At 37.6% G+C, this 17,105-nt stretch overlaps 1 protein-coding gene across 2 annotated transcripts in view; it reads left to right on the forward strand.

Moving 5' to 3' along the window:
* Positions 1-17,105, forward strand: part of DNAH11 (dynein axonemal heavy chain 11) — a 321,410-nt gene that overhangs the window by 248,838 nt on the left and 55,467 nt on the right. For both annotated transcript variants that reach the window (XM_013051673.2, XM_045062769.1), the window contains one exon: positions 1,134-1,256. In XM_013051673.2, the coding sequence (XP_012907127.1) occupies positions 1,134-1,256 (123 nt within the window). The remainder of the gene's footprint in view (positions 1-1,133; positions 1,257-17,105) is intronic.

Genomic DNA, 17,105 nt, shown 5'->3' on the forward strand with positions numbered 1-17,105 from the left:
TGAACGGCCATGAAATGGGTCTGATTTTTGCCAAGTCCCAGTGTTGCCTGCCCTCTCTGCTACTGTGAAAGGGGGCAGTATTGTTTATCTGCTTGCTCACGCTTCACATAAAGTATCTTTGTACATAGGGCCTCTCTGTTAGGTGGGCATCCACTTACCTGAAGATGAAATTAAGCTGAAGGTGAGAACAAACCCTGCACCAGAGTAGAAAGATAGGTGGGTTTCCTGAGGCCAAGAATGGAACAGGATGGACCATTTTCCCTGAGGACATTTGGCATGTGGCAACACAGCAATGGTCAGTGGGTGAGAAATCTATTCCCAAACATACACCTGGCGTGTTGTAGGATTTTAGGGTGCCTACAACCCCAACGCTGCCTGAAGAGAATTTCCTAGTCAAGTTTTGTATATTGCCTTGGAGGACTGAATCTATTCTGAGACTTTCTGTCATTGGCGCCTCATGACATTACTGTTTGATAAATTTGTCTTGGATGAAGTTGGTCTTCAGTTAATATTGAATAATTTAGACTTACTGGTATTTGATTTGACCCTTTCATCATCTTTTCACATAGAAAACGAAATAAGGAATTTCTGCCGTTGTGCAGATAAATGTACTCCTTGCTTATCTGAAAACTTGAAGAAATTATTTTTGAGGGGGAGAGCCTATGTTTGGAGAGGGAGGATGAAATATAGTGATAATTTACCACTTGCCAAGACAGAACTTAAAGGTTTAAAAAAAAAAATCAATGCTTGACTAAACTACCAGGCATTTAATATATTTTGGATTTTTTTTCCCCCTCGAAAAAGGGACCTATTAAATGAATTTAAATTTATGGTGTTTGGGTAAGTTACATTTGTCTCAACCATGGTTATTGTCAAAAGAACTAATTTACACATGGACTTACTCATACTGTTGAATTTCACTTGGAAAATATCACTGTGTAATTCATCCTAAAATCTAATCATGAATTTCTGTGTAATCTAGTTGAATACTTTATGAAACAGTTTTCTCTAAGTTAGTCTGTCTCATTTTTAAAAATCTACATTAAATCAAATATAATTTAATATAAATAATTTTGGACATTTTTCCTGTGCTTATTTACATGCTATTATCTCAATTCTGATTGAATTTTCAGGTTTTTGAATGCCATTGAAACTGCTTTGGCCTTTGGAGATGTCATCCTAGTTGAAAATCTGGAGGAAACACTAGATCCAGTGCTTGGTCCCCTGCTTGGCAGAAACACCATTAGAAAAGGAAAGTAAGTTTTCTTGAATTTTTCACCTCTAATTTTGTGCTACATATGAATACACTTAGCAGCTTCTGTTAGCCTCAAAATCAGCACAGTCCATTGGAATCTTGTTAGTGATGTTTCTGAGTTTCCATTCTGTGGCACCTCAATTCTAAGAAGCAACCTCAACATGATCTAGATTTGAAGACGATGTCATCGGTAGATTTAGACTCAAGTTATCCATTCCCTGATTTATAAACCAAAAAAAAATGCATTGTCACAAATCTGCAAGTAGTTGCTGCTTGATCAGTTCATACCATAGAAGCTTGAGACTTTGCAAAACACCTTTAGTGTGTTTACCTAAACTGCCTGTCTTCTCTATCCTTATTTACTTAATGTTTTTCCAAAGGACACTTCTAAGTCCACTCACTGTTTTTGGTTTAACTCAGCTTCATCCAAAGTAAGGACATCCACAAAATGAGGGGTTTACTGGGCTAGTTCTCTTTTTTCTAATACACTTACAATATGTGGAAAATACGTAATTTGAAAAAATTCATTAGTGGGCCCTTAAAATCATTCCCATACTGGCAGAGGTGCCACCAACAACTTGAGAACATGCCCTGTGAGCTCTGTGTGATGTTCGAGATAGCTGCCATTCCCCTGGACACCTGACTGTCCAGGACATTGTCCCAGAGGCAGGGAAGCCATCTGCAAGGAGTCATCATAGCACGGTCTATAAATGTGTGAAAAGTCACATGCAGCCAGCATGTCTCTGACCGGGTCTTCGCGGGCTCATGGGAGTGGTGGCATTCCATATGCTCTCTGTGCCCCTTCATGCAGGAAACCGACACTCCCTAGACAATTCACTGGGCTTCCTTCTCTTCTTATGTGTTGTTTTTTTTTTCCTTCAGAGAGCTATGATTTCAAAATTTCTCCCCCACCCTTCTTTGACACCCAGTCTCTGCCTCAAAGTTAACAGTCTCCTTTCTATCACCAGTTTATTCCTGTCAGTTTTAAGTGAAAATAGGTCTACTTAAGGATAACTAACTTCTGTTTTTTAAATAGTCCCTAACGGATTAGTCGAGTATTTATTATACAAGTAAATCCATTTACAGTGACTGACAACTTATAATTGTTTAATAAGCCAAAATTTACCCAGCCAAGCATTTAGAAAAATTTAATAAGCTACTTGACAAGCTGCAACTCTGACATAAATATAATTGTAGCTGCGTCTGATGTGTTAAAAATACAGTGTAGAATCTTGAATGTCACTGAAGTGAAATCTTCGTTATTAAGATTTTGGCTCTATTAGTAAAGACCTAAAATTTTTTGTTTGTGAAATACACATTCTCTAGCTTTAACTCGGACCTTCTTCTTTTAAACTTGGACCTTTAATAACACAATTTAGGTATAAGAAATTTAATGATTTTCTCTCTCTCCCTCTCATTCTCCCTCTCTCTTTCTCTAATTATATTATTAAATACATTATAAATATATAATATGATTTTATTTTTTATTTCTTTTTATATATTATATATGTATTTAAATATATAAGAATATATAATAAATATACATAAAATATACGTAATAAAACAAATATAAAATATGTAATACATAAAATAATATAAATTCATATTTTCTTTATATTTTACATATTATATATGTATTTTAATATATAAGTAATACATAATATAAATATAATAAATATAAATATATAATTTTATGTATTACATAAATAGTATATTACATATATAAGTAGTATATAATGAATATAAATAAAATATACAATATATTTTATATGTAAATTTTAAATTTTTATATGTATATTATATATTATACATGTATATGCACAGATGTATTATATACATATAAATTTAAATTTTCCAGGGACTAAAAAATTTGAGTCACAGTTTTTCTTCAGACTGGCTATAGTTTCTTATTATTGTGAATCCCAGAAGTCTTATATTTCAGAAACAAATTATTTTATGTAGAGCATCAAGGCTTTATCACAGTCTAGAATATCTTATTCCAAATTATGTTATTTCCTGAATATGTACTCTTTATTAGGTTTTATGGAACTGATCTTATCATTCCAGCATTTTTTTAAAGACCAAGAGAATTTAGAATGATACATAAGAATATAACAAATGGTGTTTACCACATGTAGTTATTACGTTAATAATCCTAGTTCCTAAACCCTCACATGTGGGGACGATGACTTACTTGAGTGTAAATTCTTATCTGTATCTCCAGTTTTTCCCCCTTCCCTCTCTCCTTGCAGATTTTTTAGTATCTTTTTCCAGAGAATCTGAGTGCTGGTGGACTCCTTACATACTGTATCAGCCACTAATAAAACTTCTCTGAGCACTGTTGACCAGGCACTGTACTGGGGCCTGCAGATCCAAAGTATGATAGGGGAGAGAGCCATCTTTTAAGGAAGCTCCATTTCCATAGGAAACAGAAGAAATACCGTGCTGTTGGTGTGACGATAGAAGTATTCATGGCAGGGGTTCATCATTGCCAGAGTGGAGACTTGGAATGACTTTGTGGAAAAAATGACATGAGATTACATTGACATTTAATATGAGTCTAGGAAGATGAGTGGGCCTTTGTCAGACAGACAAGTGGGAGAGGGGAATTTTGGAATGAGAGAACTAAAACCAAGTAGCGGAACACAGAACAGCCTCACAGCTTTGGGCAGGACTGCAAATGGGATCCACATCAGTGGAGAGTCTTGGGTCGGAAGGCATAAAGGGGTGAAGGGAAGCCTGAGAGATGGGCAGGACCTCCAGAGTGTGAAGGTCCTGGGTACCCACAGATCACTTCTAAATTGGCCCTTTTTCTATAGGTTGATAATTTTTTTTCTTTTCCCCAAACACACTAAAGGGGCCCATTCTTCTCAGTAACATTAGCTGACAAGAGCAGTGGTCCTTATCCAAAGGACCTTCTCTGAGTACTGTTGACCAGGCACTGTACTGGGGCCTGCAGATCCAAAGTATGAAGTCTCCATACTTTCTGGAGTATGGAGTCTCCATATTTTCACTTGAGAATCATGAGAAGGTCAGTGGGGAAGCTAGTGAAGACTCATAAGCATGCTGGGAGGAATATAGTCAGATTTATTTCTGAAAGGGCATGCTGCTGGCATCATATTTTTTTTTAAAGATTCTATTTATTTATTTGACAGCTAGAGAGGGAGAACAGCAAGGGGAGTGGGAGAGGGAGAAGCAGGCTCCCCACTGAGCAAGGAACGGGCTGCAGGGCTCGATCCCAGGACTCTTGGATCATGACCTGAGCTGAAGGCAGAGGCTTAACACAGCTATCCAGGCACCCCAGTGTTGTAAAGTATTGATTGAAGGGAAATGGACCAGAACCCATAGGGCCAGGATCTAATTAGCAAACAATGGCAGTCATCCCGTGGAGGCATGATACGACCCTAAATAAGGCAGTGATACTAGAAAAGCAGGAGAGGACAAATGAAAGAATTCTCAAGGAGTTAATTTCTTTTTTCTTTTTTAAGATTCTATTTATTTCCTTGCCAGAAAGAGAGCAAGAGCAAGAGAGCGCACAATCAGGGGGAGTGGCAGGCAAAAGGAGAAGCGGACTCCCCACTGATCAGGGATCCCAGCGCAGGCCTTGATCCTAGGACCCTGGGATCATGACCTGAGCTGAAGTCAGATGCTTAACGACTGAGCCACCCAGGCATCCCTCAAGGAGTTAATTTTATCAGTTCGTGGTTTTTAATGGGATTTTGTTGGTAGGGAAAAAACGGAAGGTTCAAGTGTGATTTCCAGTCTTCTGCCAGGTTAAATGATGGTGTGACTTATGGGGAGTTGTGGTACAGCAATAGGAGTAAGTGTAGGGAAAGAGGTAATGGTTTCTTTTATTAGACTTTCAAAGATGAAGGTCCTACTTTAAGATTCTCAGAAAGGAAGTCTAAGAAGCCAGTGGGCATGTGAGTATGGAGCTTGATAAGGAGATCTTGGGGAATATGTACATGGAGAGGTAGTTAAACCAGCTTAGTAGATGTGATTTTTTTTTTTTTTTGAAGATGTATTTATTTTTGAGAGAGCGCACACGTGTATGTGAGCAGGGGGAGGGGCAGAGGGAAAGAATCTTGAAGCCGACTCCACACTGAGAGAGGAGGTTGATACGGGCTTGATCCCAAGACCTATGAAATCATGACCTGAGCTGAAACCAAGAGTCAGACACTTAACCCTGAGCCACCCAGGAGCCCCTGTAGGTGTGATTTATTTGAGCGCATCTTTTCCAGTCAGAAGATCAGAGGTCACAATCACTTCACAGATGAGAAAAGCTAAATGTCGTCTTGAATGTCCTATGATCATATAAAGTTTAATACATAGGTGGAAACATAGTTTCTTAAGTTTTTCCAAATAAATAGGCACTACCTTCTTTCAGTAGAATTCCTGTGAGTGCCACTTGGACATCATACCTCTCCCTACTCTTTTTTTTCCCCTAAACCTTGTTTATTTTCTCATCAGTGTTTTGGAATTCATGTTTCTTTCTTTCTTTCTTTCTTTCTTTCTTTTTATCTACATCTTACAGTATAGTTCAGACCTTTCATTTCTTTACGCTGAATGAAGTAACGTCTTTACATTCTCACTCTGCTCATTCCTCTCCAACCCAGAGAGGGGTTAAAATAATCTTACCCTAATATTGTTTCCATTGCTGGTCTGTTGAAGAATCTGTTAAGAATTCTCTGTTGCCTATTACATTAAATTGAAATGAAGCTCTTCTCTGAGGCCTTGAAATGCTTTACCTGTTTGATACTTCTTATTCCCTTCATTCACACAGATTAATTGCCCCCTCCTATGATATGCTATTTTACTTACCTTGTCTTTCTACAGATCCCAAATTCACTTAATTCAGAGTTCAACTGCTATTTAATTAATTAAATGGGAATTTTACGTTTCCACTTTCATTGCTTCCCACTCACAGTCCGTTCTGTACTGGGCCACTGTGACATCCTGCCTTTATCTGTCCCTCTTAGGATTTTTTTTTCCAGTGCTGTATCTGTATTAAATTGCAAGTTCTCCATGGATAAGAAACATCTATGTCTTTAGAAAGATGGTTAACCAAAGTAAAAATAATCAAAACATAGACTTATTTCGGGCATTATGGCAGATTAGATGTGTGAGTGCTGAAAAACAACAAAATATGGTAAAATAGTCACACCTTCTGGCACTTGGTTGACAAAGTGCAACCAAAAAGTGGGAATTGGATAGACAAGGAACACCAAAGCTGATTTTCTTCTTGAGGTTTCTGCTAAAACCTGATGACCGTGGATTTCTGTTGTGATGGACGCCTAGAGCCTGGACCAAGTCCGTTGAAGGTGTGAAGTCTGACTAGAGATTGCTGTGCCTCAAGAGGGCCATCCCTTCAATTTAAGGGTAAATTTGTCAAAAACTAAACAAAACCCAGCCCTGCAGTAAGGAGTGCTTTTCTCTCTGTACCTTGGCACTGAGAGGAAGTGGGAAAATGTCCCCTGAGAATTCCTAATCAGAAACTGTCTCTCTCAAAAATGTTTAAGACAGATTTTTACTTAGATGACCTAAAAACCTCAAGCCAATAACTTATTTTTAAGCAGGACTGGATTGGTCCCACCCCAGTGTACTTGACAGACAGACACAAACAAAAGTCCTGTCTGTAATTATGTACATAAACCCAGATTTCAGAGGATTGTACAGGTTATAATTCCAAGGTATATGAGTTCATGGGCAAAAAATCACAGAGCATAGGAAATAAGGCATCGTGAGTGAGTGCCAATAGTAACATCAGATAACAGAATCCTTATCTCATTGCTGCTTTGTTTCATATTTCCTTGATTGTTAATAAGGATATGTTTATTAGTCTTCTAAGATTGTTTATTGGTAACTTTTGCTAATGATTTCCATGATATTTATCATCAATTTCTTTCATTCCTCATTTTTATTTTTTTTTGCTTCCACTCATTGTTCTCTTTCCAACATGATGTTGAATTTATTCTTTTAACGTATATTTTCTCATCTTTTCCATAGGACTTGGCATGGGAGGGAAAGTAAATACAATGATCAGTCCATGGTCTGGAACTAGCTGCGTGAGCATTTGTTTTCAAGGGAGACTTCAAGTTCTGGGTTGGGGCTTACGCGCTAGCACGTGGTTGTTAGAAGTTAGCACTGGAGTAGAAGAAGGAAGATGAAATTCGGTTCAAGTCTTGGCTCACTGCCCTCTAGTTTGGTGAATTGGATTAAGTCGTGTAGGCCATTTTTTTCTGTTTATGTTTTCTTACCTGGTGATGAAAAAAACAATACAACATAGCAAAAATAGGTAGTCTTTTATTTTATTTACTTCAAATCTTGAACCAGTGAGAAGGACAGTATGTGGGTGATTGGGAGCTTGAATCAGAGGCTAAGCCAGAGATCCTGAAGTAAAACATTGTTTTTTTGGATGGGGGATGTGTAAACAGGGAATCAGTCCTAGCCGTTGATGTTTTAAGTTGACTTCTAAAAACAGGAGAGAGTTTTGGTTATTTAAATTGTACTATGTAGTGCTGGTACATATAAAATACATAATACACAAAAGAACGTATATATTCTAATATTAGAATATTCTAATTAGAATTAGAATTAGAATTAGAATATTCTAATATTAGAATATATATTCTAATATATAAATAGAATATATATAATATATATATAACATATATATATTATTCTAATATTAGAATATATTAGAATAATATATATATGTTATATATATATTATATATATTCTATTTATATATTAGAATATATATTCTAATATAGAATAATATATATTTATATAATATATATATTATATATATTCTAATATTCTAATATTCTAATATATTCTAATATATATATGTTATATATATATTATTCTTATATTCTAATATTAGAATATATATTCTAATATTAGAATAATATATATATTATATAATATATATAATATATATATTATATATATTCTTTCTATTATATATATTAGAATATATATTCTAATATTAGAATATATATATTCTAATTTAATAATGAATTAGATATATATCTTCCATTCAAACTGTGAGCAGAAACAAGACCAATATTCTTTAAGCTGCATTTGTGCTCCTCTCGTTCCCCATTGGGTCTCCTCTCCCAAAGGTAGTATCCTAAACTTTGTTCTCATTTCGAAATTTTATTTAAAGTACATTGATTTATTTTTGTTTGAGTTGGGGCTTTACAAAGGTGTCCTCATTATGTATATAAAGGGACTCGAATTTTCTACTGTTCCATATCTAAGATTTCCCTGAATTCTTGTTTTTAGCTCCAGTTGTTTGGTTTTCATCATCATCATTATCAGAGCTGTTCCTCAATGTATCTGATACAGTTATTGAAGGACATTTCGGTTATTACAGGCCATGGTGCTGTGCATATGAATACGCTGAATGTTTGCATATTTGTACATGCATCTCCTGGTGCACATGGCAAGGGGGTCCTCAAGGTTTATATTCTGGAGAAGAAGAGTTGGGCTGTAGAGTGCGTGCACAAATCAGCTTTAAAACCTAATGCCAGATTGTTTTCCAAAGTGTTGGTGCAAACTCACATGCTCACCACTAGTGTAGAAGATCTAGGGAGGGTTTCAGAGAACTAAGGTAGTGACTCACGCCCTTCTGCTGTTTTCTGGAATACAGACAAGCTGTGTTTTCAGTCCTATTAACCGCCTCTTCCTAGGAGGGACTATTCTACATCCTTTTTTTCTTTCTTTCTTTCTTTTTTTTTTTTTTTTTTGCCACCTCTTATTTTTGATTGGAAAAAGTTGAGGACGCTCCATGTTTTGATATTAGTTTTGTTTACAAGAGCTTTAAAAGTACTTTGGAATAATGTTTGATATTTTAATGATAGTATTTCCACCTGATAAAATGTCTGTTTAACAAAGCAAATGCTTCCCTGCAACTTCATGTAACTCTAAAAAAAAAAAAAAAATTTTTTTTTAAAAATTCACACACACACTAGGAGGGGATATGCAAAATTTAACTGGTCAATGTAAGAATTATTTTCCTTTCTTTGGGTGAAGTAAATAAGGAGGAGAAAACAATGGAAGAGAAAAATGATGGGAAAAAGGTCAGTTGGGCTTTTATAATAGAGATACCTTTTTGTAGTATCAGAACAGGAACAGAAAAACTTTGACTTTGCCTTGATCACATCCCAAACTGACCTACGTGGTTGTAAATTTTCTAACAGACATCCCATTCTCATGTCCAGCAATGAACATTTTACTTAATTTTTTTTTCCTGCTCCCTTCCGTCTTTACATGTCTATGTTGTTCTCTCTCTACCTTTGTGGCTGCAGATGTTTCCCTTCGCATTGTAAAGGAGAGGTAGCATTGAAACCCAGGAAAGGGGGTGGGGGGACACAACCCACAAGGATTGCAGCGACCCTGTGTTCACCCAGCATGTCCTCACTGCCTCTCAGTCCTCCCACACAGGTGGGATATCATTTGCATTTTTTTTGCAAGTCACATCCTTCACAGAGTTTTCTGATATTAATAGTGCTTTTGTTTATTTTAGTTCTGTTTGTGTTCGGGGCCTTTTTAAAACCAATATTAGTTGATTCTTCCTAATAATGAATGTCTGAGAAGATGCTTGTGATAGATACAGCAGAGTCCAAAAGTTGAAGTTCATTAATAATTGGAATGTTGCGGAGTATGAAGTAATGAATACTAATTACTCCTTTCATGTCTCACAGGTCCCTGTGGACCAATACATCAGCCCAGACTTTAATTTGGTTCTAGTAATGGTTTCATCAATAGCACATTAAATCTGCATTTGAGAAGATATACAGTTGAACCTGACCCACATAGTAGATACCACTGTCATAAAATGGCCACAGGCTGACAACAGCTGGGTAATTACAAATAATTAAATTCACCAAACTCCAGACAATCCTAATTTTAACTAAAATACATCTTATCATATCAATCGACAGAAAACATATCGGAGAAGATTTATCAACGTGTACTTTTTGCAAAGCAAATTTACTGGCTTACATGTTAGGAAAGCTGCTGATCTGTGAAGCATCTTCATAAAATTGTATCTCTTCAATCTTTCAAATCCCCCCCAAATATTATTGAAGTCGTTTTTTAACTTTAATCTTAGCTGGAGCAACCTTACTGTGAGATGTATTTCAGATGGTTTCTGAGCATATAAATATTTTTTAAAAAACACTTTATACTTTTCTTATATTTTTCATGTAATTGTCCTTTTAATGAATCCTTAAGTAGCATGTCATATAAAGAAACTTACAACTAACAAATATTAACTATATGATTATAAATTTATTTTATAGAACTATTATAATGAAAGATACTTTACAGATATTTATCATGACTGTGTTTCCTAAAAGTGCTATTAAGATTAATTGGGAGACTTGCTTACAGTTAGCAAGGTTTCAGTTTATTCGGTAATATTATTCAGTAAAATTATCAACCCATGGGGTTGATGCTACATGATTGTACAACAGTTGATATTAGATCCGTTTAAATAGATGAGGGCTTGGGTTGGACTTAAGATAGAGAAACATGTTAAATTAAATCCCACACTGTGGCAAAATGTGCTCTCTTGAACTAGGAGCTTCTTTTTAAATAAACTCAGGAGGTATGTAGTCTTATCGTTATAATATTTGTGGATAGGAATTGCTTAATTTTCAAGTTAATTCATGCCCTGATATAGTTGAATTCAGCATTCTAGTCCCTCCTAATTTCTAAATGCAACATAAGGTTTAATTACAGGAAAGACCTTTCTGTTAAATTTGGTCAAGCTGTTGTTGTTGTTGTTGTTTTTAAGAATAACATTCAGGGGTACCTGGGTGGCTCAGTGGGTTAAGCATCTGCCTTTGGCCTGGTCATGATCTCAGGGTCCTGGGATCGAGCCCCACATCTGCCTCCCTGCTTGGTGGGGACTCTGCTCGCCCTCTCCCACTCATGCTTGCAATCTCTCTCTCTCTCTTTCAAATAAATCAAAATAATTAAAAACAAAACATTCACATCTATAGATAATCCACACACACTCATAGTCATCTTGGGTAGTAGTTTGACTTGATGTGAAGGCAAATTCCAAATAGGTCACAGATAAAGAATCTTTACTTTCTTAAAAAAAGCAAATTTCTGGGATGCCTGCGTGACTCCGTCGTTTAAGCTGCTGCCTTCAGCTCAGGTCATGATCCCAGGGTCCTGGGATCGAGTCCCGCATTGGGCTCCTTACTCAGAAAGGAGCCTGCTTTTCTCTCTGCCTCTGCCTGTGCACTCTCTCTCTCCCTGACAAATAAATAAATAAATAAATAAAATCTTTAGAAAAAAGCAAATTTCCTTAAAAAAAAAAAAAAGCAAACAGAACCAGAATTTCTTTATCATGATACATTATAATATTTAAATATGGCTATATTGAAATATGAAAGAGATACACATATACATATGTCATCATATTGAACACAATATGTGTAAAAGGTGTACATATTCTGTTTCCCAGAAGGGAAATAATCTGCTCCAATTTTCTTTTTTAGCTTCCTTATTTCTTTCTGCATGAGGGTACCTGGAGTCCCTGCACAAGCAGTCTTTTTTTTTTTTTTTTAAATTGAAGTTTGCTTTTATCTGAGAAGGACATGTTGGTTATATTAACTATATGAAGCAGCAAGACAATTAACTCATTTCTATTCAGCACTTCTTTCCTCCTTTACCTGGGCCGTCTTGCCAGCTGTGCGGCTTTCAGCCCAAACCTTTCCCCAGGAGCAGGAGTTTGACCAACTCCATGGGGGCCCCCCCAATGGGGTTGCTAAGTAACACAGCCGCACGGTGAGGGCCACCTGCCACTGTGCTCCAGGCTGGAGCCATCGGGGCTCCCAAGCCTCATTGAGAAGCATTTAATTTGAAGCAGCAGGACATGTAGTAAAGCTTTTAGATGTCCATTGAAAAGTTTGGATTTTTTTCCTTTTCTTTTCCTAAGTGTGTTTTTTCTGCAACGACTATATTATTTTCTTATCTCAAAACCCACCCGCCATCTCTCTACCTTGACAAGCAGGACCTGGTGAGAGGCCTGGAGAATTCCTCCAGTCCAGGGAACTTGTGAGCTCTCTGAATTGCCCATCATAGAGGGAGGCCCCTCAGGGTGCGAATACAGTGTCGCAGGAAATTTCTCTCTCCACGGCACCGTGAGAAAGGTTTTGCAAATCTTTCTTAAAACAGTCCTCCTGCAGCTGGGTCCTTTTTCTAAATTGAATATGCTGCTTTTCCAAGTTCTGTTTTAGATGGCCATAAAAAATAATGATGGTGTTTGTTCATGTACTCAGAATATCTAATCACTAGAGAAAAGTCGTTTCGGTTTTTATGATCCAGGACTGATGGCATTTTCAGCAGCAGCTACACTAAATCTTGAGAACAGTTCCAACAAAAGGAGAAGATACTTCCTCCGTTTCCGGATAGATATCTTGAATATAAGATCTCCACCTTGAGAGTCTCATCATGATTATGTTGAGATAATGGTGCCTCAACTCACAGAGATTCTGGTTTTCAGAATCATTTCAGAATCTCACAGTCACATTTCTGGGAGAAATGTTTCCCCACGTCTGTCACAGATGTGCTGTGACTATTAAGCCATAAATTCATTTCACGTGTATTTATATCGGTCCTCTACAGTAGAAATGACCTATGACTTGAAGACATTAGGAATCTTTTCATCCCAAAGCCCCTTTTGGCTGGATTTTGAATAATCTCTGAAAGAACTTTGAAGTTCCCAATGTACCTGATTTTTATGTAAACCTGACCTATGAAAAAAATTGAATTAATAGTTACTTTGTAGTTGATAGTCTTTTATACAATAATTTATGTAGCTGACTAGTGAGCATTTGGCATATTTAAAAGACTACTTTTTTCCCTTAAAGCCAGAAGATAGAAAATTTTTCTGTATGTTGAGTGATTTATTTTTAAATTTTATAAATTAATTCATTTGATGAATTCAGCTACCAGAAATTCAGCTCTTTGGTTAGACCTGGACACCTCAACAATCAGTGCTATTCTCCTTCATAAGCAAGGACAGAATGTCAAAGCAAAGATCAGCAGGGGATGTTCTCTGGGCTTCATCTCTATCTTCTTTTCTCTGGTGGCCACAGATTGTACTGAGTCGGTCATAAGCTCTCAGTAGCCTCTTGTGATCGACGGTCAGGTTGACGGCGGCTGGGGTCACCAGCTGTCCCCCTCATACAGAGCAAATTAACTTGCAGTATGGTGCAGTGAAATGAACTTTATACTAGGAGTCTAGAGACCCAGGTTCTAGTCCCAGTTCTGCCACTAAGCTCTGTGACCTTGGGCAAGTCATAAACTCTTTGGGTCCATAAAAGGGAATCAGTTGAATGATCTCTAGGGGAACTTCCTGCTCTAAAAGTACAAGTCTACCAGGTGAAACAATGTTTTTGATTCACCCTCTGTCCGATCTGGTAAAACCATACTGTTTGTACTGGGGAAAATAATTTTATATCTGATCTGAAGTTGTATAATTGGTCTCTAACCTCCACACCAGGCATTCTGAGAAAAAGGGGCAGGAATTGGTCACTCCTTTGGAGAGATGGAAAAAACCCATATGGGAGCAACCCCATCCAGCTTCAGAGATTCCTGGCCCACATGATTCTCCGTGGGATCCAGTATCAGGGTCAAGTCCTGCTTGGTGGGGGCATGGGGCTGGAAAATGTGTTGTGAATGACTACTTTAAGATAATAGCCATACTTGCAAGTGTTATGTTGTTCTTCACACCTGTTGTAGCTTCTCTTTGGAGTTCAAGTTCAAGAGCTGTTGCTGGTTACTGTATTCTAGAAGTCATAACCTCTGGGCTCCTGTCTTTCACAGAAACAACAAAGTGATTGTTTGCTTTTCCACCCCTCTGGTTAGCTTGGTTGTTTTTTGGATCCTTCAAATCATAAGAGAGCACTAGCTGTGTGTTTTATTTTCCCAGATAGGAGATTAACCAAAAATTAACCTAGCAGCAATGAAAAAACCCACTGAGTCATTATGCAGTTTTTGCCTTTCATAGATCATAAACACCCCAACTGAGGATAATTTACTTTCACTGGGAAATTTGAACCTATGAAATAATGAAATAATGTTTCCAAGCCAAATGTAAAACCCAGTTTTATAGGTAGACATCCTTCTATTTTCCTCTAACTGTCTCTTCGGTGAGAAAATCTGACCTGTTCCTCAAGCCAACCAATTCTCCATTCTCAAACTGGGGTATGTGAACACTCCAGGGTACGTGTAGGTGTAGAAAAGGGGGGTGTGCAAGGGAAATTGGGAGCCACAGAGTCATCTCCTTTTCTGGAGCATCATACTAACTCAGGTATCTGCAGAGTATTTACCCAGTTGAACACGTTTGCTACCTACACCCAGAAGCAAAGTTGTTCAAATCTCGTGCTTCATATTGGCCAGTCTCACACTTTTTCTTTTTCTTGAAAGCCCAGGGAGGGGAGCAATGTTAGGTGTAGTAGCTGATTGGAAAAATTATAACTTGATGGTACTAGGAAATGGAGTGTGATTAGCTGCTGTTTACTTACAAGGAGATGACATTCATACCAGTAACCATGGGGTCTTCTGGAGTGGAGACAGGCAAACAAACTGTCTCGATACAACCCGTGAGCTGAAAGTGGTTTCTGAAGGGTTGTCAACAAAGAAGAATATTTGGTAAAGATGTATGCAGCCCACAAAATCTGAAGTATGGGTTCTCTGGCCCCTTATGGAAATAGTTCTCCAACCCCTCTCTAGAGAGATTTCTCCGTGAGGCCTGAACAGCTAGGACTTCCAGAAATAAGGTAGTCATCTTGTGGGGCTTCTTCTAATTCTTATGTGTACACACACACACACACACACACACCTTCACATGCAAACATCGAAATTAAACTTCTTACCTCAGTTCCTCAGCCCGCCACACGGACCTGGCCCAGTGGATAACAATGAGGAAAACTCATTGGTTCATTCGGTATTCTTCATTAAAGTGCACATTTTTAAGTGGTAAAATATTTACATTTTCTTATCATCTGGGGATATAGGTTAGTGATTAAAACAGAAAGTTTATGAGGTGTGAACTCAAATCCAGTAAAAATTCATAAGCAAATTAGGGAATATTGAATCTGAGGTCCTGAAAGGTGGTGATAGATAGCATATCCGAGATACTGCCCTGAGGAGGAAAGAATTCAAACCAAGATGGAGCAGTAAATCACAAGATCACAAGACGTACCAGAGGTTTTATTTTAAGTTTGGATTTTATCACTGCGGTGGTAGAAATGAGTATCAGTTTTGGTATCACTTATGTTTGGGAGCCCCAAGCACAGTAATGAAACCTTCACTCCTGACAGTTCCTTTAGAAGCCAGTCAGTGAATAGTGCTAGCAAAGAAAGATCTTTCTCAAAGTTACCTTTGAGATTAACTTTGGAAACCCTTGGAAGAGAAGCTCAAGCAATGGGAGAAATTTTGATCACGCTTCAAGTGAAGGTGTGATCAAATATGTCTTCATCAAAAAGAATTGGGCTAACCAACAGAGACATGACATAGGATGGTCTTATGTGACGAGATTATCTTTCTTTGGGGTATATACCCAGGAGCTGAATATTTGGATTAAATGGTAGCTGTGTGTATAAGATTTTGAGAAACTCAAGTTGCCTTCTAAAGTGGTTGTACCATTTTCCATGCCCACCAGCAATGTATAGGGGTTATGATCTCTCTCTCTCTCTCCTTGTCAGCCCTTGTTACTACTGTCTTTGGGGGTTGGTTTTGTTGTCATCTAGTGAGTGTGACGTGGCACCTTTTATTTGCATTTCCCTGATGACTTGTACTGTTAAACATCTTTTCAGATGCTTATTGGCCATTTGTATATATTCTTTGGAGAGATGTCGTTTCACATTCTTCACCTCTCTTTGATCTTGATATGACTGTCATGTTATATCAGGATATGTCAGAGGCATATCTTTGATCTTGATAGGACCGTCATGATGTAGGCAATTAATGTGTTTTCATTTCTTGAACAGACTAAACAGAAGAATGGCTACATCAGTATGTAAGATCTTATGGTCATAATGCCTGTTAGGAGGGAGTTAAGTAATAATGTTTGTGAGAGCAGAGACTGCCTATTAGATGCCCCGTGCCTACAGGACTCTCCGACAGCCTGGCGTGGTGTAGGTGTTCAATCACTGCCTTTTGAGTGAATGAATGTATGGTTGTAACATGTTTCTATGAAAACAAAGAACTGAAGAAATTATCACTAAGGTATATGATGATTTTAAGGAGCATAATATCATCTGGAAGGTATTTGCAAACCTGTAAACAGATGGTATTATTTCCATGACCTGTGAAACAAGGGCTTAGGGCCACTGTGCTCTTTGGATACACTAATAGCTGCTCTCTGTTTCATTTATAACATTTGGCCTGTGGTTCATTCATCTCTCTTCCCCCCCCCCCTCAGTGTTTCCCTTTAACGATGATGTGAATACTCATTTTATTTTATTATTTTATTTTTTTTAAAGACTTTATTTATTTACTTGAGAGAGAGCACAAGCAAAGGGAGGGGCAGAGGGCAGGGAGAAGTAGACTTCCCACTGTGCAGGGAGCCTGATGCGGGGCTCCATCCCAGGACCCCAGGGTCATGACCTGAGCTGAAGGCAGATGCTTAACTGATTGAGCCACTGAGTTGCCCCTATTTTTTTTTTTTTTAAGATTTTACTTATTTATTTGACAGACAGAGATCACAAGTAGGCAGAGAGGCAGGCAGAGAGAGAGGAGGAAGCAGGCTCCCTGCTGAGCAGAGAGCCCAATGCGGGGCTTGATCCCAGGACCCTGAGATCATGACCTGAGCCGA

The sequence above is a fragment of the Mustela putorius genome, unplaced genomic scaffold (genome assembly GCF_011764305.1).
Source record: "Mustela putorius furo isolate JIRA1106 unplaced genomic scaffold, ASM1176430v1.1 tig00003845_pilon_pilon_pilon, whole genome shotgun sequence".
Taxonomy (NCBI): Eukaryota; Metazoa; Chordata; class Mammalia; order Carnivora; family Mustelidae; genus Mustela; species Mustela putorius.